Below are 27,933 nucleotides of genomic sequence, written 5' to 3' on the forward strand. Positions count from 1 at the left end.
AAAAAAAAAAAAAAAAAAGAAAAGAAAGATAGAAAAAAAATTGGCTTTCTCCAAAGGAAGAAAGCCAGAAGAGTTACAGAATGGGGGTTAAATGGCTTTCATGCTAAAAGATTCCAGATCATAAAGTGTATAAAATAATGGGCTTCATTCATTTTCATACCTGTTGATCATGTTTACTTCCATGTCTCATTTACTTCCTCTTCTGATTCCCAAACACCCAACCTCTCTCCATTCTATGTTCAATCTTTTTTCCATCTGTATTGTGAATGAGAGAATACGTTGTATGTCTTTGGGTCCTGACATTTCACTTAGCACGATGCTATCCAGTTCTATCCAATTCCCTACACGTAGCATAAATGCATTCTTCTCCCTGGCTGAATAAGACTGTGCTTTGTTTATACCACATTGTCCTTCTTGCTTCATCCACAGGAGGGTTCCCGAGCTGAGTAACTCACTTGTGAAGTGTGATTAGTGATAAACACGAGTGTGCACATAGGGTGTGTTGTGTGCTGATGTATCTATTCAGGATGGTAGGGCTGGATTGGGTGGTCATCCTTGGTTTAGGTTTTTAAGTAACTTTCACAGTGAGTTCCACAGTAGCTGCATGCACCCAGCAGCTTTTGCTGCGTGTTTTCTTAACCATTCTGTCTAGGCTGAGACAGAATCGCATTTGCATTTCCCTCATGTCTAACTATGTTGAACTTCCCTTACAACTAACTTCTCATTCCAGATTTCTAAAGAATTACAGAAACTTTCATATTGCTGCCTCAGAGTTGTGACGAGCTGAATGGAAACATGACTTCTCTTGTCTTGGTCCCCTGTATGGGCAGTTATGTGCTTCTCTGAGTCAAGGAAAGGACACATACATAGGAGGAACCCTAGACAGGCTGAGCAAGCTTCACCCATTTGAACTAGGGTGGCTGTGCGAAGGGAAAGTGGCACCTCCTAGGAAGCAAGCCCTGTCACCAGCTTAGGGACACAGAGACATTTTAATATCTGGTACTCACCAGTTAAAAAACATGGTGGAATTTTAAAATACTTCTGATTCTTAAAGGGGGACTAAAGAGATGACTCATCGCTGAAGAGTGTGTGGCACTACTCTAGCAGCACCCACATCATCTAGTTCACTGCTACCTATAACTCCAGCTTCAGGGATCTGATAGTCTTTTCCCTCACTCACACGAGTACACTTAAGTTTAAACATTTTAAAGAAATGTGTATGACAGGGCCTGAAAATGGCTCGGCAGTGAAGAACATTTGCTGCTCTTATAGATACAATTCCCGGCACACACATGGTGGCTCAAAACCATCGGGAACTCTTGAGTCCATGGGATCTGACACTCTCTGCCCTCCTAGGGTGCACAAACATATACATAAAATTCATGCAGGTAAAATTCTCCTACACATGGGACCTTAAAAGCGAAAAATAGAAATGTGTGTGATCTGTCTTTCTTTCAAACTACAGGTGAGAGACTGAATAGAATTGCTATCCCTTCACTAAAATTCACAATAAGGTCATACCTAGTCTTTACAGTAAAGAACAAAGCTAGCTGGGCGTGGTGGCGCACGCCTTTAATCCCAGCACTCGGGAGGCAGAGGCAGGCGGATTTCTGAGTTCGAGGCCAGCCTGGTCTACAAAGTGAGTGCCAGGACAGCCACGGCTACACAGAGAAACCCTGTCTCGAAAAACCCAAAAAAAAAAAAAAAAAAAGAACAAAGCTAAGTAATAATGGAAACCAAACATGAAAACTGAGAGGATTATATTTTCTATAGCCAGACTTTAAGAAGTGGAAAGAAACAGGTAAGATTGCTATTTAATCAAGACACTCCAAAATATTTTAATATGTGACGCAGTATATTGAGTGTTATTGAGATATTTTGTCTTGTCTTCTGTTGCATGTAGCTTTTGCTACCCCGCCTAAGCTCCAGGAACGGACCGCTCTGCTCTACCAGTCCCCGCCCAGAGAATATTGGCTCCGCAGATGAAAACACAGACACACATAGTCTCCTGCATTAATTTTTTGATATCTAGTGTGTATTTTAAACTATAACCACATTCTTATTCATAGCTTATCAGTTATCACATGTGGCAGTTGGCTGGTGTGGATAGCATAGGTTTAGATGATGTCTATAGGAATAACAGTGCATCAGGGAGCTTATTTTCCACCCTAAATCCATTGAAGGAACTGAATAAAGGAACTCCAGGTTATCCTACATCAGGTGAAATTTAGGTCCAAGATTTTACAGCTGTTGTGTGTGCATGACGAGGTACTCGAGAGCTGCTATGAATAAGGCATAGCGGCACTGAACTAACAGAAGGAGATAGAGGCTGCCCAGCTCTAATTGCAGATAAGCTGATCTGGACCTTAAATCATGGCTGGACTATATGGTTCCTCTTGAATTTGTATTCTATCCATGTGGGATGTGTTTCTTCTTGATGTGTGGTAAGCCATTCAAGATTCCTATTCTAATTGTCGAATGTTCTAGGAAGTTCTTTGGGACCCAGAGCCTGTTTCTTCACAGTGTTGCTTCAGGAGCTGCTAAGAATAGATGGCTGCAGACAACAGGGAAGTTGTGGCTTGCTGGGCCACTTTTCAATGCATGTGACATGTAAAAAGCTTATTTTCCTTCTTTATTACATGCTTCTAAACTTTTACTGAAGACAAATACTCTTAAGTAATTTTCTCAGTTGAGAAAGACAGAGAGTTTTTAATTAAAGACAAATCCAGTTGAAACTACCCACTTGATTTTGGTTTGTTTGTGACAGGGCCTCACACTTCAGCCCAGTCTGGCCTGAAACTCACTGTGTAATCGGAGGCAGCATCAAACTTAATCTCAGTTAATCTCAGGTTGATCCTCCTGCCTCAGCCTCCCCAAATCTGGGATTACAGGTAAGTTCCACTGCACCTGAGTTTACTTACTTCTTAATAAACAGAAAATATTTTTATTAATGTCAGCTAACATAATAAACTATTCTAAAGGAATACTTTGAAGGGGAGAATGTTCTATTTTAAACTTATATGTATAACTTTAATAAAACTAAAAACAAATTTATCTTCTTGCTTCTTTATTGTTCCATAGTTAAACCATTGATTTTAACCTATATTTATTCTAGTTCTCTGCTCCCAGTGTTCTCATGGTATGTATGTGCAGTGCTCTCACTGTATGTATGTGCAGTGTTCTCACTGTATGTATGTGCAGTGTTCTCACTGTATGTATGTACAATGTTCTCACTGTATGTATGTGCAATGTTCTCACTGTATGTATGTGCAGTGTTCTCACTGTATGTATGTGCAGTGTTCTCACTGTATGTATGTGCAGTGCTCTCCCTGTATGTATGTGCAATGTTCTTACTGTATGTATGTGCAATGTTCTCACTGTATGTATGTGCAGTGCTCTCCCTGTATGTATGTGCAATGTTCTTACTGTATGTATGTGCAATGTTCTCCCTGGATGTATGTGCAGTGCTCTCACTGTATGTATGTGCAATGTTCTCCCTGTATGTATGTGCAGTGTTCTCATGGTATGTATGTGCAGTGTTCTCACTGTATGTATGTGTAATGTTCTCCCTGTATGTATGTGCAGTGTTCTCATGGTATGTATGTGCAGTGCTCTCACTGTATGTATGTGCAGTGCTCTCACTGTATGTACATGCAGTGTGTGTTTGTGGCTGTACATGCAGATATGCACATGTTAGTAAGATCTTAAACTGAATGTTGGGTTTTAAATTTCAGTTAGAAATATTTCTCAGTAACTAAGTAAGAAAACAAAGATGGGAAAGGGTCTGGAGATCTCTAAGGAGACTGAGATCTCTGCTCCTTTAGATTGTTCAGTCCGTGTGTAGTTCACATCACATTTGTGTGGCCTGACTGCCTGGATGGGTCGGTATATTTCTTAAGGAATGGTGAGGCTCTTGTTTCTTGTAGAACACAGTGTGTTACAGCCCAAACAATGTAATAGAGTGGTTAGGAACACAGTCTGCGGGGGGGGGGGGGGGGGGGGGGAAGGGAGGCAGGGACTGGAGAGATGGCACAGCAGTTATAAGTATTTCATGTTGCTTGCAAAGGACCCAGTTCCCAGCATGCAGCTCATGCAACCTCACAAGTATCTTTAACCCCAACTCCAGGGCACATGATGCATTATTTTGGCATGCGCGGGTACACACACACACACACACACACACGAACACACACACGAAGTAGTCAAATCCTACTTGATGGATCCACATAGAGCTTGAACAAGTTCTCTATCTCTTAAGACTTAGTCTTTTCATCTGTTAAATGGGAAGCTTACCTTGGCTGATAGGAGTGCTCTAGCAGTAGCAAATGCTTATTATTTCTTAGTACACATCCAGCAGTATTTACTGGGCACTTAACCCCACTCTGAACAAAGCACACCTAAATTTTTATTAGTTCATCCATCTTTAGTCCTATGCTTGATTAGAGAACTGTGTTGGTTAGATTATGTCAACGCAAACCTAGACATTTCTGGGAAGAGAGAATGTCAATTGAGAAATTACATCCATCAAATTGTCCTATTGGCATGTCTGTGGGACATTTTCTTGATGACTGATTGATGGCAGGAGGAGCCAGCCTACTGTAGGTAATGCCATTCCTGGATAAGTGGTCCTGGGCTATATACAAAAGAGAGCTGAGAAAGCTACAGGAATCAAGGCAATAAACTGTTCCTCTGTTGTATCTGCTTCAGGTTTTGCCTTCAGGCTCCTGCCCTCCGTGATAGACTATAAAGTGAAGTATAAGCCAGCTAAACCCATTCTTCCAAGAGTTGTTTTTAGTTACGGTTCTTTGTCACAGCAACAGAGAATACACTATGACAGAAACCAATAGGGTTCCCTCCCAGAACAGTCTACTCAGAAGATCTGCAGTGGATGTCTTCAGGCCAGGAACTCAGGTGTGAAAAAATGGTTGTAGTCAAAACCATTTTCTATCCATTTAGTAACAGTTTAGAACTACAACCACTACCAAAAACAAAACAAACAACAAAAATCCCATGTGCTTAAAGACCATTGTCAGTGGGTCTCTAAAAGCATCCGGAGTCAGCCTAATGGGGGAGATCTGTAGTCCCAGCCAGTCCAGAGTGAAAACATGACTACCAGAGGTTCAAGGCCAGCTGGACAACTAGGCCTATTTCAAGGTAAATATATATTTCATGATGGCATCAGATGACCATTACAGATGGTTGTGAGTCACCTTGTGGTTTCTGGGATTTGAACTCAAGAACTCTGGAAGAGCAGTCAGTGCTCTTAACTGCTGATCCATCTCTCCAGCCTTTCCACAACATTCTTATGGGGGCCCTCTGAGAGGCCCACAAATTTATCCAAGGTAAGCCAGGTTACTGAAGGGAAAAGCAAGAGTCCTAGGGAAATCCTGGAGAGACTCTTGGAAGCCTGCCACACCTACACCTCCCTTCAATCCTGAGGCTAGGGAAAACCAGTCATCTGTAAACACAGCCTCTGTTAACCAAGCAGTCCCTTATATTCGGCCTAAGCTCCAATGCTTGGATGGGTTTGCAGGTAAGCAGCTGACAGAACTTGTAGCTATAACAAAAAAAGAAGAAAAAAAAAAAGTCTTCAACTAAGAAATCCCAAGGATTGAGAGACCAGGGGACTGGCCAAAGTACTACTAGTTGCCACCCCCAAGACCATAAGGACACCAAGGAACTGAGAGTCTTGGCTCATGGATGAAGAAAAAGTAAGTGGAGCCCAACCGACAGGGAGTGCCTGTCCTTGGGTGACACCAAAGAAGAATCAGTGTGCTTACTGAAGGAAATGGGCCATGGGAAAAACAAGTACCCCAGGAGGAAGCCCCAAGTCTTAGAATTAGAGGAGCTCAATGACTGAGCAAGTTGGGGCTCAACTCCCCTTCATGAGTCCTGGGTAACCCTAAAGGTGAAGGGGAAACCCATAGGCTTTCTGGTCGACACTGGGGCCCAACATTCAGTTCTGAAGGAGCCATTAGGACCCTTATCAGGAAAGAAGGTATAGCTACAGTGTATGACAGGCTCCAAGCACTATTATGGACTACCTAAAGAAAGGTGGAATTGGGAATGGGAGGGGTAACCTATTCATTCCTGGTCAATCTCCTACTCCCTTCTGGGGTGAGATTAACTCACAAAAATAGGAGCTCAGATATACTTCAACCCTGAAGGGTAGACATACTAGATCAGAAGGGCGTTATCCATGTCCTGACTCTGGCCCTTGATGAGGAATACAAACTGATTCCCCAGCCTCTCCCTGTCACAGGAGAGGACACTTAACTCAACCAAATCTTCTTTAGGATCCCAGATGTCTGGGCAGAAAACAACAAGGTGGGACTGGATCATTATCAGGCTCCAAGACTGATCCAGCTGGAAGCTGAGGCTACCCTAACCCAGATCAGGCAATCTCCTATGCCTAGAGAGACAGAAATAGACACAACACTGCATATCAACAGATTCTGGGAATTGGAGATCTTGGTCCCATCAGTCACCCTGGAATAGCTCTCTACTTCCTGTTAAAAAAATCCCACTCTAATAATTACCCACCAGTGCAGGATCTGAGGGAAGCCAACATAAGGGTGGGGGACATCCATCCTAGTGTCCCAAACCCTTAGACTCTACTGAGAAGCTTGCCCCAGAGTAGACTATCTAGACAGTGCTTGACCTGGAGGATGCCCTCTTCAGCTTGCCCCTGACATCCTAAAGTCAACCCATTCAAGTTTGCCTTGAATGGCAAGATCCAAAGAAGGTCTTCAATGGGCAACTGACCAGATTCACCTGGCCCAGGGTTCAAGAACTCACCCATCATCTTTGACGAGACCTGGATGAGTACCAGAGAGCCCACCTTTACATAAGTCTGCTTCAATATGTAGATGGCCTTCTTGTTGCGGCCTCCTATTTTCAGTCTGACATTCTGGCTGAATATGACTAAAATAAGTTCTTGGAATCTTTGGAAGCCCTCCATCGGGCTCTGGCCTGCCTTTGTGAGATTTTTCCCCCCTTCCCTAACCCCATTTCTTTGAACTGGGTGATGAAGTCTGGATAAAGAGGCACAACCACAACTCACATGGTGATTCCCCACCCCCATTACTGGGCAGGTAAGACAGCATCCAGATTTGAATACATCACAACTATGTCAAACCAGTAGGGCACGAGACATCCCTATAGCTGAAACATTGGTGGGAACACCTTCCAGACAACTATGTACCTGAGGCCAGCACAGGACTGTGGTGAGCTATTGTCCACTCACGACATCCACTCAAACTAAGAATTCTTAAAAATCCTGCCTCAGACACACCTGGCTGTGCCTTTCTCAATGGTGGGTCCCAATAGGTCTCCAAAGGACTCCATCTACTTGTTCCTCATACTTATTCTGTTCAGAGATCAGATTCCAGTGGACACAAATCTTCACCAAGCTGTTAGCACCAAATGAATACTTTGAGGCTCCAGGATACTGAGATACTGAGAGAACCCCACAAGATGTAAGGAGGGAGGTACAGACTTAACTGGCCTGATGAATACCACGGTGAGTACTACTTTTCCTGCTTCAACCTAGGCCTTTGGGTCCTGGCTGGATACAAATGGAAGGATTTGAGTCCAAGAGGTAAACCCTGGGGCGGAAGAGATGGCTCAGTGGTTAAGAGAACTGACTGCCCTTCCAGAGGACCTGAGTTCAATTCCCAACAACCACATGGTGGCTCACAACCATCTGTGATGGGATCCGATGTCCTCTTCTGGTGTGTCTGAAGAGAGCAATGGTGAATACATATAATAAATAAATCTTTTAAATAAATAAAGAAAAAAAAACAAACAACAACAACAAAACTCCCTTATAAACAACTCAATCTTGTCCCTGTCATCACATCCCTCCCTAGGGCCTTTGACACCTCTGTCCTGTTTAAACGACTCAACTTTACCTTCAATTTTATTAACTCTACCACTAACCTCATTAGAAGAGATTATTGGCTCTGTCTGGACCCTAGGCCCCCATACTATAATGGCTGGGCTTCCACAGGAAATTTGTCAACACCTTGAAAAAGCCTGCCAAGGTGTTCCTTGGGAAGGTTTCCAGTCCTTACCCTTTAAGCTATAACTGGAAAGGGACTATGCATAGTAAGAAAAAGAGGGAGGACTAAATAGCTTCTTTCACCTTAAACATCTTTGCAATCAGACCCTTACCATAGAAGCCAGCAACTCCTACCTCATGCCTCCTCCCCCCAATAGAACTTAGTTTGCATGCACCTTATGTTTAACCCCTTGGAAACATCCACAAATGCTTAAAAATTCCAGCGTATGTGTTCTGGTTACCCTGTTCCCTCAAGTCTCTACTTTCCCTTCAGTATCTCCATGAAGACAGCTCTGGCTCATCACATGGAAAAACGAGATTTTGGAGCCTCCACAATTCTACTTTTAGGGAGTGTATAGGGTCTGGCATAGCTGTGGGAATCCGTACTGGTGCTTCAGACCTTATCAAAGCAGATCAGACTCTGCAAGTCCTAAATAAACTTATAACTCAGCTCAATTAGAAAAGTCTATCCATCAGTTAGAACAGTCATTAGACTCATTAGCTGAAGTAGTACTACAAGATAAAAGGAATTGGACTTACTCTTCCTGCAACAGGGAGGGCTCTGCCAAGCCCCAGGAGAGCAATGCTGTCTCTACACCCACAACTCAGGCATTATCAGAGACAGCCTGGCCATGGTCTGTCAGAGACTAGAGGACAGGGCTAAACTTGGACAACAGAGTCAAGCTGATATGAGTCATTGTTTTCCTGGTCTCCCTGGCTGACTACACTAACTAGTGTAGTGGCTAACTACACTAACTAGTGGGGCTAGTTCTGCTCTTGCTAACTGTTGTGCTTGTGTGGGACATGCTGTAGTCAGATTTGTATGAGAACAAATCCCTATAGTCTAATGGATGATTCTTATAGCAACAATACCAGCTCCTGGAGATATTTCAAGGATTCAAGATGAGATATCTCAAGGATTCAAGATGGAGCCTTACTCAAGGAGGGATTGAAAGAATGACATAAACCTCATTTGTCTCCATTTTAGGACTGGGCCTGATGTCAAAAGGAAAGTCACCAGGCTCAGGAGCCAGGTCATAAGTCACCAGCTCCAGGAACAGACCAAAATTCTAGGAACAAGGTCATAAAACCTCCCTCCCAAAGAACAGTCTGGAGATAACCACAAAAATGGGAAAATGTCTTATCTCCGGATGGGCCATCTGTGTTGGGCAGCCCTATATGGTTTGGGTCTCTCGTCCTGTGCTTAAATGTTCATGACACAGGAATGCAATCTGCTGACCACCTGGGCATGAGCCAATCAGAAACCAACTCATGTAACTTCCCCTGCATCCACCAAAGAAGATTTGCATTACTTAAAACTAGCTAGAATTCTCCTAGTTCCCTATAAAAAGGCCTGTGTGCCTTTTGTTAGGGGTCACCATTTTGATGAATAGTAGACCCCTGAATGCTGAACTTCTGTAGACTAAACATGTTTTGCTTTGCATATTATTTGAGTCTGGAGTATCAGTCTAGGCAATTATTGGACCCTTATAGACTGCTGGATAAACATAATGTCTAAGCAAAGGTTAGAGAATGTAAGGCACATGGAAACTGTCCCCAAAAGAAAGGACGTAGTCCTCTGAGTAAAGGAAATGGAAGGCATACTGGGAAAACTGTAGGAATTTGAACCTGAAAGACTTTATTGTCTTAGTGAAGCAAAAAAAAAAAAAATGAAACCATTACCAGAGATCTGAAAAAGGAACATCAGTTGCCAAAGCAATGAATGACAGGTGTTTAGGAAAAGATAGAGATACGAGAGAACAGTGGATGAATAATGAGTATTAGAGTTTGGAAAACTCGAGCTTACAATAAAGCTGTGCCAGTAGGCAGAGGTCATAGGATCTTTGAATTCAAGGCCAGCCTGGTCTGCATAAGGAGTTCCAGGAAAGCCAGGGCTATACAGGAGATCCTTTCTCAAACAGCAACAAAAATACAATGAAATCAACACACACACATACACACACACACACACACACACACACACACACACACACACATTTTCTCCAACTATCAGAAGGCAGGACCTAAAACACTGAACACTTGAATTTATTTGGCATTTTGGACCGCTGATGAGTATGAGAGAATGTTAAGTGTGGGAAGCCACATGTGCCGTTGCAGAGTGGCACAGGCTTCTGCTGGCCACCATGCATACATAGGCAGGAAAGTTTTCTGCCAAGATGAGGTTTTGAGAATTAACCAAAATTGACCAATCAGATGAGAGAGAAGTTGACCAATCAGATGAGAGAAAAGTTGACCAATCAGATGAGAGAGAAGTTAACCAATCAGATGAGAGAGAAATTAACCAATCAGATGTAGGCATGCAAATGAGGTGGTAAGCATCAACCAAGCACAACCAATCCGGGTGAGACACGCCTCTCCTAGGCCTATATAAAGCAGCACCAGTGCTGGGCTCGGGGTGTATTCGCCTCTACAATCAAGCTCTCCCAATAAACGTGTGCAGAAGGATCCTGTTGCAGCGTCGTTCTTGCTGGTCGAGTTGGACGCGTGCAAGAGTTAAGTGAGGAAGATATGCTAAGAACACTGAGAAGAGAGAACTGGGGACAGAACTCAGTGGTGGAGTTCTTGCCTTCAAAGTCCTGGGTTCAATCCCCAGTACCTGGCAGGAAATAGGGAATGGATAAAACAAAGAGTATAGGCCATCAGATTGCGACTACATGAGCCCTCCATCCAAGAAATAGAAAGGAAGGCTACATTGCCTGGTACAACAATGGGACACATTTGCTATCCCAACATGCCAGAGGCAGAGGCAGGATGATGGCAGTTCACTAGCCTGGTCTCACTGTGCAGTCAACAACAACAAAGGGGGAGAGAGAGACAAGTTCAAACTAATGTAATTCAAGACCACCAAGCCAGCACTGCAAGAAGATACAGAGATTCAACACACAGAAGAAGAAAGTGTCAATCAATAGAAAAGATGAAAGAATGCATTTCATGAAAGAACACCACGCAGGCGAGCAGCAAGCTCTCTGGCTTTCTTGGGAGGTCACCAACCCAGTCCACTTAGCCCTGAGCACCTGGAACCCAAGCTGCTTCTGGAGTGCAAGGGCAGCTTAGCTATGCTGGCTTTAGGGCCTCCCTTGAGTGGAGACTGCTGAGATTCTGAAGGTGTTGGTGGGTTTGTTCACTTGGCGAGCTGGAAGGGAATTTTCATTCCACACACAAGGGAACCATGGCCCATAGAAATAAAATAGTGCCCCCACTGGGAGAAGTGCGGAATAGCAGAGGTAGCCCAGGTCCCAAAGACTTCGAACCGCTGGCCCAGTGCTTAACGCCCCTCCCCCCCCTCCCCACCCCCAGCTTGTAGCTGAGGACTGCCTAGACTTTAGACTGGACCTCATGAATTTTGTGAGTTTTATTTTTTCCCCCAAGGGACGTAAAGGTAAGGCTAAGATGGATGTATTAGGAATGTCTGCTAAGTGTCTGGTTTTCTTCAAGTGGCCGCTGCCAGAAAAACCCTATGGCAAGGCCTGCAGGCCTGTGCTTGTGCTGTGGAAGCAAAGATTCAGCTGAGGAGAGAGAAAGAGATTATAAAGGAGTCATGATGGCAAAGATGGCAAAATCCTCTAATCTCAGCAGTCAGGAGGCTGGGGTGGGAGAACTGCCAGTCTGAGGCTAGCCTGGACTGAGTAATGAGGTTCCAGCTCAGAAAGGAAGGGAAGGAAAGGTGAGGGAGGGGGAGAGGATTGTTGAGAAGGTATGGGGAGAAGGGGAAGGAAGAGGAGGGAAGACCAAATCTCTGGCAGGGCTGGCTGGAGACCTCAGTGCTGTGTCCCTGGCAGTTTCCCCAGAGGCCATTGCTTCACAAGTACGTGTGTCAAAACAAGACTTCTTACTTTAGAACATTCTGGATATCTGGAGAATGAAGTCCTTCTGGAGGACATGAAGCTAATCTGACTTGTGCCAGTGTGCAGTGATGTCATTACAACTGGGTGTGGTGGCACATGCCTTTAATCACAGCAGTTGGGAGGCAAAGGCAGGAGGCTCTCTCTGAGTTCTAGGCCAGCCTGGAGTTCAAAAGACAACAAAGTCTAGCAGGTATGGTTGCTCAGGCCTGCAATCCCAGTACACAAGAGACTAATGTAGAGGGACTGCCACAGATTTGAGACTAGAGTGAGCTACATAAGGAGATCTAGAAGAAGACCCTGTTAAAGACAAAACAAAATGTGCAGGATTAAGGCACAAGATCCAATTATCTGTTGTCTCCAAATATACAAACCTCACTGGCAATGCCTCATAGAGAAATTGTGTGACTAAAGGGTGTTAATACATTTGCTAAGTAAATGGAAGCCTGAAGCTAGCGTGTGCAGCTATCCTTACAGTGGACAGAATAAACTTCAAGCCAAAATTAATCCACAGAGACAAAGAGGGCATCTATTAATATAGGGAAATTCTACTTCTTTGCTGCATATAGAATACTCATGAGTATATAGGCACTGAATGTTGAGTGTCCTAGTTACATAAACACAGTCAGACATAAAAGAACAGATACGTCCTAATATAATAATAGTGGGTGATGCCAGGAGCTTACACTACCAATAGGAGGTCATCCAAACTAAAAACTAACAAAGAAACATCAACATTATTTTACATAATAGATCAAGTAGAATTCTTCTAACATATGCGAAATGCACATTCTTCTCATCAGGAACTTTCTCTAGAATTACCGCGTGCCAATGACATGGCTTGGGCATCGCTGTGGTGGGTAAACCGAGGCAGGCAGCCCTTGGGGGTCAGTGATTAGCACCGCTGTTTGGGGTGGGTAGATCCAGAAACCTATAGGGGCTGCTGCCAAAGACAGCCAGCAATTAGAGAAGAGGCTCAGCAAACTTTTTTTTTCTGAGGGAACAAAGCTCAATTTACTGGGGGCTGGCACTCCCTGAGGCCAGCAGAAAATTGTGAACTCTTTTAACTCCTTGGAGCCCGTGAGAAAATGAAGGAAAGAAAGAGAATCCATGCACACACAGAATGGACAAAACAAAGGGCGGAGTCCAATAACGTCATACACACAAATATGCATGCACACATACAGACACGCACACATACATGCATACAGACCTACAGACAGACACAGACACAGACACATTCACTCACAGAATGGCTAGAGCAAAACTCCAGCAAGCAGGCTCCAAATACTCCACACATACACACATAAATACACACAATTGTTGGATGGAAGGAACAGTGTTCCAGCCCCCAATTGCATAACCTTTACACAGACACACACAGTTGATGAACGGGAGAGAGTGTTCCAGCCACCCCACCCCACCCCACCCCATCCTTTATACTTCCCTTCATAGCTTATATATCCCAGGAAAACCTTTCAAGCAGTATACAGTTACAACATGGTTATGTTTTAGTTTTCTTCTAGTAAATGTGAATGACAAAACACAGGTTTCCAATACCTTTACAAGAAATAACATTATGTAGTACAGATAAAGAAAATTATTCTAAAAAACCCACCTACATTCATAGCCAAGCAACTTACTATAGAGTAACAAACTGTAAACAAGCAAGATCATTTTCTCAACAAGTTTCTCTTACTGGCAGGCAGAAATTTGCAGTTACAAAGCAAGGATTAATTATTTTATTATTTATCTTTAAAAGTAATCTTTTAAGAATCTTATAAGAATCACAAATCTAAACTTTTATATAAAAATCAGTCATCTCTACCTTAAATCTTCACAATGCAAATCTACTCAGCAACTCTTAATAAATCATATCAGGAAGCTAAGGGCAAATATGGGTATAAGAAATCAGTCGCCAGGCATGGTGGCGCATGCCTTTAATCCCAGCACTCAGGAAGCAGAGGAAGGTAGATTTCTGAGTTTGAGGCCAGCCTGGTCTACAGAGTGAGTTTCAGGACAGCCAAGGCTACACAGAGAAACCCTGTCTCGAAAAAAACAAAACAAAACAAAACAAAAAACAAAAAAAAGAAAGAGATCAGTCATAACCAGTTCAGCCTCCATGAGAGTCACGTCAGCCAGTGCTGCCATTGTTCTTGTTCCCTGACCATAAAGGGTCCCTAGCTTTACTAATAAGCTGAACTTCAGATTTTGTTCCCTAAGATTTTCTACATCAGAGCCAGTAGTGAAAACATCTCAACTTAGCTTCACTAACAACTTTATTTTTCCAAATGTTTTCTAAGGGTGGTGGTCATTGCTGACAATCTACATCTCTTAAGTTCTTCTCTAGGGTGGTGATAATATTATTAATGTGTTCCCTCCAGCAGCAAGGCCTGAAAGACATCAAGCATTAGTACTGTGAGTGTCAGAGATACTGTCTAGTGATGGAATTGAAGTCTTTTTAAAGTTTTCATATAACTCTTAGATTACAAGGGATGTGAGGGCGGCAGGCAGAGCAGAATTCTATAACAGCAGAAAGTCCTCAAGACACGTAGTCCTGGGGGCGGGTGGCATGCCACACTGAGGTCCACCCATATGACTATGGTAACCCATGGGTTGCATTCCACGAGTTCCAAAGACATTGGTCATTCCTCCTGCATGGCCCTCCGCAATCACATTTTAAGATACTAAGCAAAGAAAAAAATCAGGGGCTGGAAAGATGGCTCACCGGGTAAGAGCACTGACTGGTCTTCTGAAGGTCCTGAGTTCAAATCCCAGCAACCACATGGTGACTCACAACCACCCACAATGAGACCTGACGTCCTCTTTTGGTGCATCTGTAGACAGCTACAGTGTACTTACTTATAATAATAAATAAATCTTTGGGCCAGAGCGAGCAGAGACTGAGAGAGCCGGGCAGAATGGAGCGAGCAGGGCCGACTGGAGTGAGCAGAGGTCCCAAAAATTCAACTCCCAACAACCACATGAAGGCTTACAACCGTCTGTACAGCTACAGTGTACTCATATACATTAAATAAACAAATAAATAAATACATAAATCTTTTTTAAAAAGAAAGAAAAAATCAGAATAATCTCTTGCAATTTACTTGATTAAGGAGGTCTAGAATTCGAAAGCAACAAAAAATATACAAATACACGGACACTTAACAAATCAGTTGTGAATGGAAGAAATCAGAGGAGACACTTAAAACCTGCTCCAGTTAAATGGAAACAGAAGCACAACTTGGTAGAGCAGTGGGAACAGCAGAGGCAGTTCAAAGAGGAAAGTTTATAGCTGTGAGTGCTTCTGTTCCAAAGCAGATATGGGACAGGAAAGTGGCTTAGCAGGTAGACTGCTTGCCAGGTTAGAATCCCTAAAGTCCACAGAAAAGCCAGGTGGGCATGGTGGGCTGCCTCTAACCCAGAACACAGAAGGCAGAGACAGAGGATGGTCAGAACAAGTCGGCTAGTGAGATCATCTGCGACTGGTGAGCTCCAGGGACGCAGGAAATTAAGTGCAGGGTGACTGAAGAAGACACCATACCACAATACAACTTAAAATTTCCACATATGTGTGCACACATGAACATGCATGTATGTACCCACACACTAATGAATCTGTATGCACACCACCCAAACACATGCAAAAAAAAAAAATCCAAGATGTCACATATAACTTAATGATGTACAAAAACAAGCCAAAACCCAAAGTAGTAGATAGAACAAAATTATAAGGACCCAGCCGGGCAGTGGTGGCGTACACCTTTAATCCCAGCACTTGGGAGGCAGAGGCAGGTGGATTTCTGAGTTCGAGGCCAGCCTGGTCTACAGAGTGAGTTCCAGGACAGCCAGGGCTACACAGAGAAACTCTGTCTTGAAAAAATCCAAAAAAAAAACCCCAAAAAACAAAAAACAAAACAAAACAAAAATTATAAGGACCCATGAAGGAATTAGGGAATGGAAACCATGATCAAATGTCCAAGAGGACAAGTATTCGGGGTACACCACTTGGGAGGGAGCCAGGCTAGCAGTTGGAAAAGTAGACTAGAGGGCTAGGGAGATGGCCCAGCGGTGAAGAGCAATGACTGCTCTTCCAGAGGTTTTGAGTTCAATTCCCAGCAACTACCTGGTGGCTCACAACCATCTGTCATGGGATCTGCTGCCCTTTTCTGGTGTGTCTGAAGACAGCTACAGTGTATTCATAAGCATAAAATAAATAAAAAAGAAAAAGAAAGAAAGAAAGGAAGGAAGGAAGGAAGGAAGGAAGGAAGGAAGGAAGGAAGAAAGAAAGAAAGAAAGAAAGAAAGAAAGAAAGAAAGAAAGAAAGAAAGAAAGAAAGAGGTCTTGAGTTCAATCCCCAGCAACCACATGGTAGCTCATAACCATCTGTAATGGGATCCGATGCCCTCTTCTGGTGTGTCTGAAGACAGCCACAATGTACTCATATACATAAAGTAAATAAATAAATTAATAAATAAATCTTGGGAAAAAAACCATACCCATAGTTTGAGGTTCCTTTCTATTTAAGCTAGTTGGGGACAAGCATAAGTGGGCTCTACTACAACAGAACTCATTCCACAAACGAAAAACCTCTGCTATGCAAGCTATGTAAGCCAGGTGTGGCTGGCCAAGCCTGTAGTCAGAACTGTGGGAGAACCAGGCGTTCAAGTTTATGCTCAGTTACACAGCTTCAGGCTAACCTTGGCCACATCACCTCACCAAAGAAAGACAAAGGGAATGTTTTCTGCCATCATCCGGATAGCCAAACCGGATAAAAACAAAAGTATAGATGCAAACGTTCTCCATAAAATACTTGCAAACAGAACTCACCACGATACATTTAAAACAAGATGCCCCCACAATCTTGTTGGGGAGTGGAGAAGTAAGAGGAGCTACTGGGAAATGAGAATGTTTCAGCATATGCAAGCTAATAACTAATAAGACACATTATTAGACTCTGAGACAAATCACTTGGCCATTCCAATAGATACAGAAAAGGCCTTGGATGTCCCTTCATGATGCAAGCCCTAAATAAACAATGACCAGAAGAGACATTGCTCAACACAGGAAAGCCTACACAGTATAAACCTACAGACAACCTCAATGAAGTGGAGAAAAACTGAACAACGCATTGGCTACAAAATTAAAGCAAAAGAAAAGGGGTGGTAGAGATAGATATCTTGCTCTTGGCAGCTACAAGTATCCTGTGTATGGGTGTGGGGGTTGCAAACCTACGATCCCTGTCACATAACAAGAGGGCAAGGCAAGAGGATTTTGAGTTTGACTCCAGCCTGGACTACATAGTGAGATCCTGTTTTAAAAAACAAACAGCTTCACTACAGAAACAAAATCCCAAAGACATCAAAAGGCAACCCACCCATTGGCACTGCTGACTTCCTGAGGTAAGTCCCATTGCAAAGTGTTAACCCAGGACACTTACTTCCTCACCGGGACATGGCATGAAGTGTAAGCGCAAGGCCTTTTCTACTCCGCTAGCTTTGTCTAAGTATTTAGATTATATAAAGCCTTCTAGAAAAATGCACCCGACATAGCACCACAGAGAAGTCTCTTAGTTTGGTTTCTATCGCTGTTTAAAAAAAAAACCATTATGATCAAAAGCAGCTTGGGGAGGAAAGGGTTTATTTCAACTTATAGTTGTAAAGCACCATGGAGGGAAGTCAAGGCAGGAATTCCAGGCAGGAACTGAAGCAGAGAGGAAGACCAGGAAGGTTGCTGTTCTCCCACAACTTGGCCAGTTTGCTTTCATATACCAGCCAGGACCAACTTCCAAGAGCTGCTGGCCTTGTTCATATCAATTAGCAATCAAGAGAAATGCGCCCCCCCTACCCCCCCCCCCGCATCTCTACTGGTAATCTAATGGAGGCGTTTTCTCAATTGAGGTTCCCCTCCCTATTTGATTTGACCTCGGGTCAAATTGACAAAACATTAAACAGGGCAGGCTCTGTGTGTGTGTGTGTGTGTTGGTCAGAGGACAATCAGTGCAATTGGTTCTCTCTTGCCACCGTGTGGGTTCTAGGTATTGAATTTAGGGGGTCATCACGCTTGCTGCAAGCACTTTTACCTACTGAGCCATATCATTGGCTCTAATAGTTTGGTTTTTTTTTTTTTTTTTTCCTTTTAGACGAGGCTCATTCTGTAGCCCAGGCTGTCCGGGAATTTACAGATAATCTACTCAGCTTCCTTAGCTCTGGTACTAAAGGCTAAGTAAGGCCTTCACACCCCACCCCTAACACATTTTGTTCTGTTCTGTTTGTTTGTTTAAGGCAATTGTACTCTTGATTAGATTCTCTTGGAGGAATGAGGGCATTCTCTCTAAAATGTACCCTAGAGACAGTGAAATCACACTTTACAATACTTGCCAGGGGCCAAGGTAATCTACAAAGCAGTCTCTGAATCAGCAGGGGTCAGGGGATTGTGGAACTCTATCAGGAGGTAAAGGTGGCTACAGGTTAAGGGTTCACATCCTGAGGCAGGAGGATGCTTCTTCAGATGAGGTGATGGAAAAGGGCTTTTTAAAGTTCACAGCAGGCAAGTTTTAAAGCAAGAAGCCAGGTCACTTTCTCTATGGTTTAGGGTTCATCTTCTATAGGGTTTAAACTGCACAGTCCTCTGCCCACAAGGGCAAAGTGAGTTGAGTGAGTCTGTTTGCTTACTGTGCCCAGAAAGCCTCTGGCTACTCAGTTTGGTTCTTGACAACCCACCACCAAGGCACATCTTAGTGTCCCACAAGTTACTTCCAAATTCTGCTCTAATCTAAGGAAGAAACTCAGTTTCCTTGAGTAACAATAACCAAGTTTCCTGAACTACTGAGGCTGTTAAACTCCAGCCAGAGAGGCAGGAACTTCTGGTCACCGCCAGGCTTGTCCCATCACCTCTTCCATCCTATCCACTTTCTGTCTCTCAGAGGCAGGCAGTGAAGGTCTTGGAACTAGAACGCGCACCAGCCACATTGATGCTGTGCGGTTCTATTCTCAGGCTGGGAAGGCTTGGCTAGCTGAACGGGGCGCAGCACCAGAGCCCCGGTGAAAGTTGGCAGGGCTTGCCCATCAGAACGAAAGCCGAAGCAAGCTGGGCAGCATCTCGAAGCGCCGTCTTCTTCCCTCCTCCGCTGCCTCCCAGTCTCCGGTGGCGCCCCACAGATCCCCCCCGGAGCCCGCAGGCAGAGCTGGGGCGACCCGGGTGGCGCCCCGCGTGGCCGCGCACACCCGCCGATGCAGACTCCGGCCCGCAAGCCCCGCCTCCCGGGCCCAGCTGATCCGCGCCGCCCTGCAGGCCCCACACCTCGGCCCCGCCGAGCCCCACGCCGCCCGCGCCCGCCAACCTCGCGCCGCCGACTAAGGTCCGGGCCGCGCACCTCGGGCCGCGCGCGCGCCGGGAGGGGAGCGGGAGGTGGGGCGGCCTACGCGGTGCGGCGGAGCGGTGAGTGGTGCGGCCCCGCCGCGGCCATGGAGGTCTACATCCCGTCCTTTCGCCACGAGGACAGCGATCTGGAGCGCGGCTACACGGTAGGCCGGTCCCCGCGGGTCCCCCGGTTGCAGCACCCCCCCACACCTCCGCCGCCAGCGAGGTCGTCATGGAGACTGGCGCCCCTCCCCAGCGCGCGCGCCCCCCTGGGCTCCATCCCTTCCCCCTCCGCGGCCCGCGGCCTCGGGAGCTTCGGGAGCCGGGCCGGCTGCCCTCTGCGTGCGGACTGAGAGGCTGTGTGCAGGTTCTTGATGGCTTGCAAGTTCTGTAAGATTCTTTCAGATGGAGAACGGGTTACCAAGAAAATATAAAAATAAAGGAAGAAAGAAAAAAAAAGAAAAAAAATCAACATTTTTGTGACTGCTCATTAGCCAGGTTAATAGATTGATTGTTTTTTAGATTTTTTTTTTTTTTTTTGAGTTTGTTTCTTTTTAGTTCTGCAATGGCATGAAACGGCACAATCAGGTGCTTTACCTGAGCACATGTCCTGAACTCAGAGTCGCCCAGAAATTCCAGACAGGTAGCTTGCTCAGTGTAGAAGCAATCGAAGAGACCAGCTCTGGACCCTTATAGGAAGATGTTAAATGAATGAAGTGTTGGTTGAATTCCTAGTCAATTTAAGCTGCTCTGTCTAGATAGCCATTGCGACCCGGAGAGATGCTTCAGATTGGCTGGAACTTGCAAGACTTTATTTGCAGTTGTTGGGAAATAGTATAGAAGAATCATGCCCCAGACCGACAAACTTAGTTTCTTCTGTTGTTGACTGGCAGCTGTGTTTCTTTTCTATCATTGCATTGGCCAGAGTTTCTTGTGAAATACCAAACAGTACTTGTGGTGCGCTCTTCTGCTTGCTCCAGATGAGATGTTGAATAAGACCTTTGCTGTTAGAGTTAGTCTGTCTCTCTTTCCTTCCTCCCTCCCCTCCCCGACACCCCAGCCACTCCCCAGACAGGGTTTCTCTGTGCAGCCCTGGCTGCCCTGGAACTCACCCTGTAGACCAGGCTTTGAACTCAGAGATCCACCTGCCTCTGCCTCCCGAGTGCTGGAGACTAAAGGTGTGTACCACCAACCACCTCCACCTCCGGGCTAGAGTAGTCAGTTTTTAACAGATGGAAGGTGTGTCTTGCTGTTTCGAGTATAAGAATTAAGAATAGGTGTGCTACACAATGTTCCCTTCAGGATCTGTGGGAGTATCTAAGTTTGGAGGAATAGTAGCGGAGCAGCCTGCATGGATGCAGTCTTACTCACTCATGTCTTCCTGGCACAGTGTGTTAACCCCGTCTTCCTTCCTCTAAACTATGTTGTGTCTTGTGACAGTCGGTTTAAACCCTTAAGTTTTCAAAGTGGAAACTAAATCTCCCTCTGAAAAGAAGATGCCTAAGTGTCGTCCCCCCCCCCCCCTCCCGTGGCTAAAGTGCACTCCATGGTCAGGAACTGGTGAGAGGAAACTGTACTCTGGAGGACTCTTTTCTTCTATAAATTGCCCCCCCCCCCAGTCACTTAAGGAGTTGGAACTGGAGCCCATTTCAAGGGGCAGAAACCTTGACTGTATTTTATTCTTCCAGAACTCCAAAGTCTCCTGTTAGCATCAGCAGCACCTTGCCTTTGAGAGGCCTTTTTTTCTGGAGGTTTAAGGATTAAAAGACTTTGAGGGCCTTGGGCTTCAGGCAGCCCAAGAGGAGCAGTAGTTACGGGCACAAGTAAGAGATGACAATCCAGCTTCCTGGCCCAGCCCATGACTGCAGATGCTTGCTCCTCTTTACTTAGTGTTTGTTAAAGATTGCATTACATGCATTTATTGTGTGAAAGTGTGTGCCTGGGTGCTGTGTACTCCTGTGCCTCAGTTTACATGTGGGAGTCAGAGGATACTTCTTGGAATCAATTCTCTCCTTCCAGTAAAGTGGGTTCCTGAAATTGAACTCACATCTTCAGACTTGGCTGCAAATGCCTGTATCTTTTGAGCTACCCTGCTGGCCCTGTTTGTTGTTTGTTTCTTTGTCTCCTATGTGACCCAGGTTGGCCTCAAAATCAAAGCAGTCCTCTGATCTCAGCTTCTTTGGGACTGGGTTTACAGGTGACAGGTGTGTACAACCATATCTGGCTTGAATTTCTTTCATTTGAGAACCTGAATTTCCTCCCCGAAGTATATATCCCTTAGTGATTATGACTGTGTGTTATATTAAAAGAACGAGATATGTAATTCTTACTACTTCAGTGATAGAGAGGTTAAGTAGAAACCACAGATGATCTGGAGTTAAGATCTGTCTAATCAAAATACAGCTCTCATTCCAAAGGGAACAAGAGAGAGTCTGTCCTGTGCCAGACCTGAGTGACTGCGCCCTGGGTACATATGGATTCACATTACCCCAAATGGCATGCTCTACCCTGGAAGTGATTACAGGAGCTTTTACAGTCACAGGACAAAAGGTAGCCATAAACTGAGGCATTTTCCAAATACATTTGGTCTGTCATATAACAGCCAGGGGAAAAAATCTGTACTGTAGGTCTCCAGTGCTGTCTGATGGTGTTCTTAGCTTTGGGGTTGGTGGAAGGTTGCCATCTCTCTGTGTTAAAAGGATGCTAGATCAGACACAGGTGTCTGATAACTGGCTATTCAGGAAACCTGGTAATCCAAGACAATGTTAGCTCTGAATCTGCAACGTTCCAACTGTCCACAGCCATGAAGTTCTAAACAATCCAAGCATCGTCATGGAGGTGTGGCATAGAGAGCTTTAGATCCTAGCTGGTACATAGAGAACCTGCCTGGCGTGCTGAAAGCCCCAGTCCTGATCGTCAGCACTTTAACAAAGAACCAAGGTGCTTAGCACTGTTGTTGACAGGCCCATGCCTCTAGAGATAAACTTTTTTTTTTGGAGGGGGAGGGGGTGCTCTTAGAGAATCTTTAGCTAATGCTGTAAAATATATATATAACCTACATTTGCCAGACATCAAATTGCCAGCCAAACTGATTCGGGAGAGTCCTTTGGGGGATAAACTTAAGCAGTTTGAAATTTTCACTTACAGGGATAGTTTAAGCACTCCTTAAAAGTTAACTTTTTAAAAAATGTAGCCCAGTTAGGTAGATAGCCAGACAAAAGGTTAAGGTGTCTGCTTAGATTTTTTTTTTTTTCTTCTTTCTCTCTGAAAGTTTGCGAGGCCAATGATACTTTGTTCTCTCCCAGAGGCTGGTATTGTATTTGCACGGCTATGATTCACTCAACAATCATTAACTAAGTGCCTGCTGCTCTGTGTTCCTCTGATCTGGAAATAGAGCTGGGAGTGGTGTTTCAGCTGAAAGAAAGAATAGTTTAAAATCTGATACAAAAACAAAACCCAAAAAACCCAAAAAACTCAGATACAGTTTCTTAAATAGGAAGCTGGGAAAACAGTGTACACTTTAATGTAAACAAACAAACAAACAAAAACAAAACAAAAAAAACAAACCTTTGATCCATAGTGATTATATTTTTAATAAAAAAGAAAAAATTAAAAAAAAAGAAACATTATCACAAATTCTAACAATTCCTCTGGTAAGGAGATAAACCCAGAGGCAACTTCTCTTTCTCTTGGTTGAGAGGTCCCTGCTCCCAGAGGTCAAGCAATTGAGTAGATTCTTAGGAAATGGGAATGGTGTTACACACCTGTAATCTCAGCACTGCGGGAGGAGGCAAGAGGACCTGAAGCTTAAGGCCAGCCTTGGCTATACAGTAAGTTGGAAGTCAACCTTGCTATTTGAGATCCTGTCTCAAAAACTAAGCAAGCAGACATTTATTTTGGGCTTGTCTGCTCGTGAGAGGGAGTTAAAGACTGGATGGCAATGTTCCTGCCCTTTGGGCTTCAGGTCTGGAGTTAGGTTTGGAGCTGGGAGTGAAGTGTTGAGTCCCAGCTGCCTGGTAGAGCCCTGTGTGGGCCACTTCTGCTGTGCTTGTGGTGGGGGAGGGTGCTTTTGGAATGCTGACTCCGAAATCTGATTAGCATTTTGCTAGCATGTGAATTTTAAGAAGAGGAAATACATGACCAAAAAAATCTGAAAGAAAGGACATTTCAGACTCCAAGATACACCAGCTAAATAAACTTGGGGGGGTGGGGGGGGGACGGGACCTCCCAGTCACTTGGCTCTCCAGAGCAGCAGGCTGTTGTAACAGATAAACTCAAATGTTATTTCCCAGAGGCCTGGTTTCCCTTGCTTCCCTTCTCTCCTAGCCTTCAATCCTGGGCTTTGCAGGCTGTGAACTTGGGGGTTTGAAAGTGTGTGTGTCTAGGTTCAGGGCTGTTACTTATGACTCAGCTTGTAAACGCCAGATGAGGTAGGAGCACGCAGACCTGTTAGAGCCACAGGGACCTGAGATGTGAACAGCCCGTAGGGGTAGGTGGGGTGGGTGAGACCGGAATTTCAAGTCAGTAGCAGGGATTGTGATCTCTGAGTACAGAGTAAGCCACAGGCTGAGGGCTGTAAAGAGTCAATGAACTTGAGCTCCAGGGTTGGAGCTGTTTAGGGAAGGAAGTAACATGATTACCCTTGCATTCAGAAGTGCTCTATCAGTTCCTATGGGCTGCTGGAATTCCGGTAGACTGGCTGGTTTATGAATAACAGAAATTCATTTTCTGTAAGTTTTTGAAACTGAAAAGTCCAAGGAGGAGGAGCTGACAGAGTCAATGCCTGACCAGAGGTTGGTCCTGGCTGGTAGATGATGTCTGTGTGCCTTCTACGTGAAAGGGGTAAAGCACTCCCTGGCCCTTCAGTTTATATGGCTACACATTCCATTCGGCCTCACCCGAACGATCTAATTCTCTCCCAAAGGCCCTGCTGCATAATACTGGACAAGAAAGGGTGGGGCTGCTTTGTCAGGGGCTGCTGAGTTGTCTTTGGAGGCAGAGAGATCAATCTGAGGGACCCGAGGATTGGCAGGTTTTAAGTGCCAGCTTAGGAGAGCATTTTCGATTTAAAAATATATGGGCAGTAAGAATGGTCACCGAAGACTCACTGGATAGGTAACAGCATAGCATTTGACATGTTGTCCATTTCCCCTTTCCTAGATGTAAAAATAAAAGCATTGACCTAGGTTTTTTTTTTTTTTTTTTTTTTTTTTTTGACTTTCATTTGCACAGTTGACTACCTGTATGGGTTTGGAAAAATGCGTTAGAACAGCGGTTCTCAACCTGTGGGTCTCGACTCTTTTTGGGGGTCACCTAAGACCATTGAAAATATTAGATATTTACATTACAGTTCGCATCAGTAACAAAATTACAGTCATGAAGTAGCAATGAAAATAATTTTGTCGTTGGGGGTCACTGCCACATGAAGAGCTGTATCAAAGAGTCAGGCATTAGGAGGTCAAGCATTGAAAACCACTGCGGCATAGCCAGACTGAAGATCTAAATCTCTGAAGTCTAAAAGAAATCTCGAAAGATCAAAAACTTGAAAATGCAGCTCTTGAAAAAAGCAATTTAAAAGTTCTTTAAAAGGCATTTAATTGCATTTTCATTTTTGCCCTGGGCATGCAGGAATCCGTCTCTGTCACATCCTCCAGCCTTGTTTATGTTTTTAAAAGAGAATTCATTTGAGAAGTAAGAAAGTTTATCAACACTCCACAACTCACAATAAGATAGGCAGTGAACACTCATCGTGCTGGATACAGGGGTTGTTGGCTCCTTTTGAGGGTGAAGCTGGAAGACTGCAAATTGGAATCCACATGGGTGGCATAGTGAGACCTTGTCTAAAGCAGGCTATAGACAAACACAGAGGTGCACTGCCTGCAGAAGCACTTTGGTATGATAGCCAGATTGGCACAGGTGTAAAGTCCTCAAGAGATGAGCTGTATTCATGAAGCAAGGCTCTAAGGAGAAATGCATAGCTCTGCACCTGGTTTATGGTCATTTGTTTGTTGTGTGGCTGAGAATTGAACCTGTGACCTCTTGGATGCTAAGCAAGGGTGGATGCTAAGCAAGGGTGGGTAGGGGTCCCAATCCTGTTTGTTTGTTTGTTTGTTTGAAATCATGTGTTTTACTCGTGTGTGTGTGTGTGTACACATGCCACAGGATGCATGGGGAGGTCAGAACCTAGTCTTACCACCATATATATTCTTAGAGATCCAAATCAGGTTGGTGAGTTTAGCAATAAGTACTTGTTATAATGTTACCTGCTGAGACTTCTGGAGCCTTGTTTTGGTTTTGTTTTTTTCTGATTCGGGTTTGACCCTTGTAGCCCACCCAGGTTGGCTTCGAGCTCACTATTTAGCCTGGGCTCTCAGACTTCATACCAGTCTTACTCTCTCAGCCTCCCAAGTGCTGGGATCGATTGCAGGCATGAGCCACTCCAGCTAGCAATGCACATCTTTTTAACCCGTTATCTGAGATATCGGACAATCTAACTCTTCAGGCCGAGTTGATCAGTAACCAGGGTGGAGACTCTGAAGGCAGGAACAGGATGATTGCTTTGAGTGCCAGACCTGCTTGGGCTACATAGCAAAACCCAGTGTGAGAAAAACCAAACCAAACAAACCAACAACAGAACTACTGCAGAGCTGTGGTGAGACAGTTCATATTTCAGACTATGTTCATTTTTCACTAAGAGCCCTCTAAGAGACAATTTCCAGCCTATTATCCCTCTAGGTGTCTTAAGTATTTCCTTCCTCTGACATCATGAGCATGTCACACATGACTGAAAGGACACCACTGCTGTCTCAGAATCTTACCTTCTAGCTAGAACTGTGTTTCTCAGTGTGTGGGTCTTGTCCCTTTCAAACAACCCTTTCAAAAGGGTCACCCAAGATCCTCAGAAAACAGATATTTACATTAGGATTCAGAACAGAAGCAAAATTCCAGTTACAAAGCAGCAATGAAAATAATTTTACGGATGGAGGTAACCACATCATCAGGAATGGTACAGAGGGTTGCGCATTAGGAAGGTTGAGAACCGCTTCTCTAGAGCTTTTTCCAGAACATTTGCTCCAGTGGGACCTGCGGATTAGAACTTTCTGCTTTCAGGGTTTTAATATTGCCAGTGAATCATTTTGGGGTTGTGGTCATCAGGATTTTTCTTTTCTTTGCTTCATTTTTCTTTTCTTCTTTTTTCCTCCCTCCCTCCCTCTCTCTCTCTCTCTCTCTCTCTCTCTCTCTCTCTCTCTCTCTCTTTCTTTTCTTTCTTTCTTTTTTTGTTTTTTTGTTTTTTTCTTCAAGACAGGGTTTCTCTATGTAGCCCTGGCCATCTTGGAACTTGCCCTGTCTAACACGTTGGCCACAAACTCAGAGATTCGCTTGCGTCTGCCTCCTGGGTGCTAGGATTAGCGGTGGGTGCCCTGGGGTGGGAAGGATTTTCAGCTGCATGGATCTGGAGCTCTCACACCATTTAAGACTGTGAGGTGAAGGCTTATCTTGGGTCACTGACCAGCGCTGACTGTGGCCGTATACATACAGCTTTTCCTTCATGTCTGGGATTATGCACATCCTGAACACATGAAGCACACAAGGAGCTGAGGTTGTCTCCTGAAATGGTGAAGGAAATGATGGCCACAAAGAGACAGCAAAGAGAATGGTACCTGAGGACAGCAGACATGGACATGCTGGGTTCTTTCCCTATAGGTTTGTGCTTTAATGTGAAACAGAGAGAAGGACCTTGGCTGTAGAAAGGAAAACACTGCAGAGGCAGGGATGTAAGTCGGTAGAGTGTTTATGTAGCACGCACAAGCCCTGGGTTCAACCCCCAGCACCCTATCAGTAATGTTGGTAGGACTCCTCATGCCAGGACTCAGGAGATAGAGTCTAGACGATCAGGAGTTCAAGGTCACACTCAGCTACCTAGAGAGTTTGAGGCCATCCTGGGCTACAAGATTGAAACTGTCTTCAGAAAATTTGCCTTTGAGTTAACTGTGGTTTTTACCTTCTTGTTATTTCATTTCATAAAAACTTCAAGAATGAGGCTGAGGTTGACTGGGGGAGCCTGGCCTTCCCACTCTACTTTTTTCCTGAGTAGTTTCTACCTGGTGACAAAATAGTGACAAGGATTGTTGACTTTGTATACAGCATTCAGAGGAAGAGGGCATATGTCCTTATGGGAAGGGGACATTTGCCTCAGAAGCCCTGCGCAAATAAGTGTCCTTTCGCCTAGTGATAAGGGAATCCTGTGTGTGACAGGTGGAAGCCAGGGTTACCTGAAGCAGTACTGAGCAAGGCTAGCTTAGCTAGTTGGAGTGAAACGTGGGAGTCTCTGGAGCAGAGAGAAGGGTCAGTCTGTTCCTGTGCTGTGGAAGAAGTGCACAGTGAGACCACAGTGTCCTCAGAGGTCTGTCAGTCGTCCACCCCATGCACGGAAGATGAACGAGGCCCTTGTTAGCAGTGCAGTGCTGGCCCAGCGCCTCATTCACGCCGGGTATGGTAGAGGCACACATTCAATATTTATGGAATGATGATCTCAGTCGCGTGTGAGCTGTGTTCCCTACACTTGAAGACAAGAGTATGGTTTAAAAGTTCTTCCTGCACATAAACAAACTTAGAATGATTGCTGCATTCTCAAGATACAGCTGT

At 44.6% G+C, this 27,933-nt stretch overlaps 1 protein-coding gene across 1 annotated transcript in view; it reads left to right on the plus strand.

The window, feature by feature from the left end:
* Window positions 1-19,229: 19,229 nt before the first annotated feature.
* Window positions 19,230-27,933, plus strand: part of Snx24 (sorting nexin 24) — a 142,325-nt gene continuing 133,621 nt past the window's right edge. Inside the window, exon 1 of the mRNA XM_021150588.1 lies at window positions 19,230-19,451. Within this exon, the coding sequence (XP_021006247.1) occupies window positions 19,392-19,451 (60 nt within the window). The 5' untranslated portion in view covers window positions 19,230-19,391. The remainder of the gene's footprint in view (window positions 19,452-27,933) is intronic.

Source organism: Mus caroli, chromosome 18, assembly GCF_900094665.2.
Source record: "Mus caroli chromosome 18, CAROLI_EIJ_v1.1, whole genome shotgun sequence".
Taxonomy (NCBI): Eukaryota; Metazoa; Chordata; class Mammalia; order Rodentia; family Muridae; genus Mus; species Mus caroli.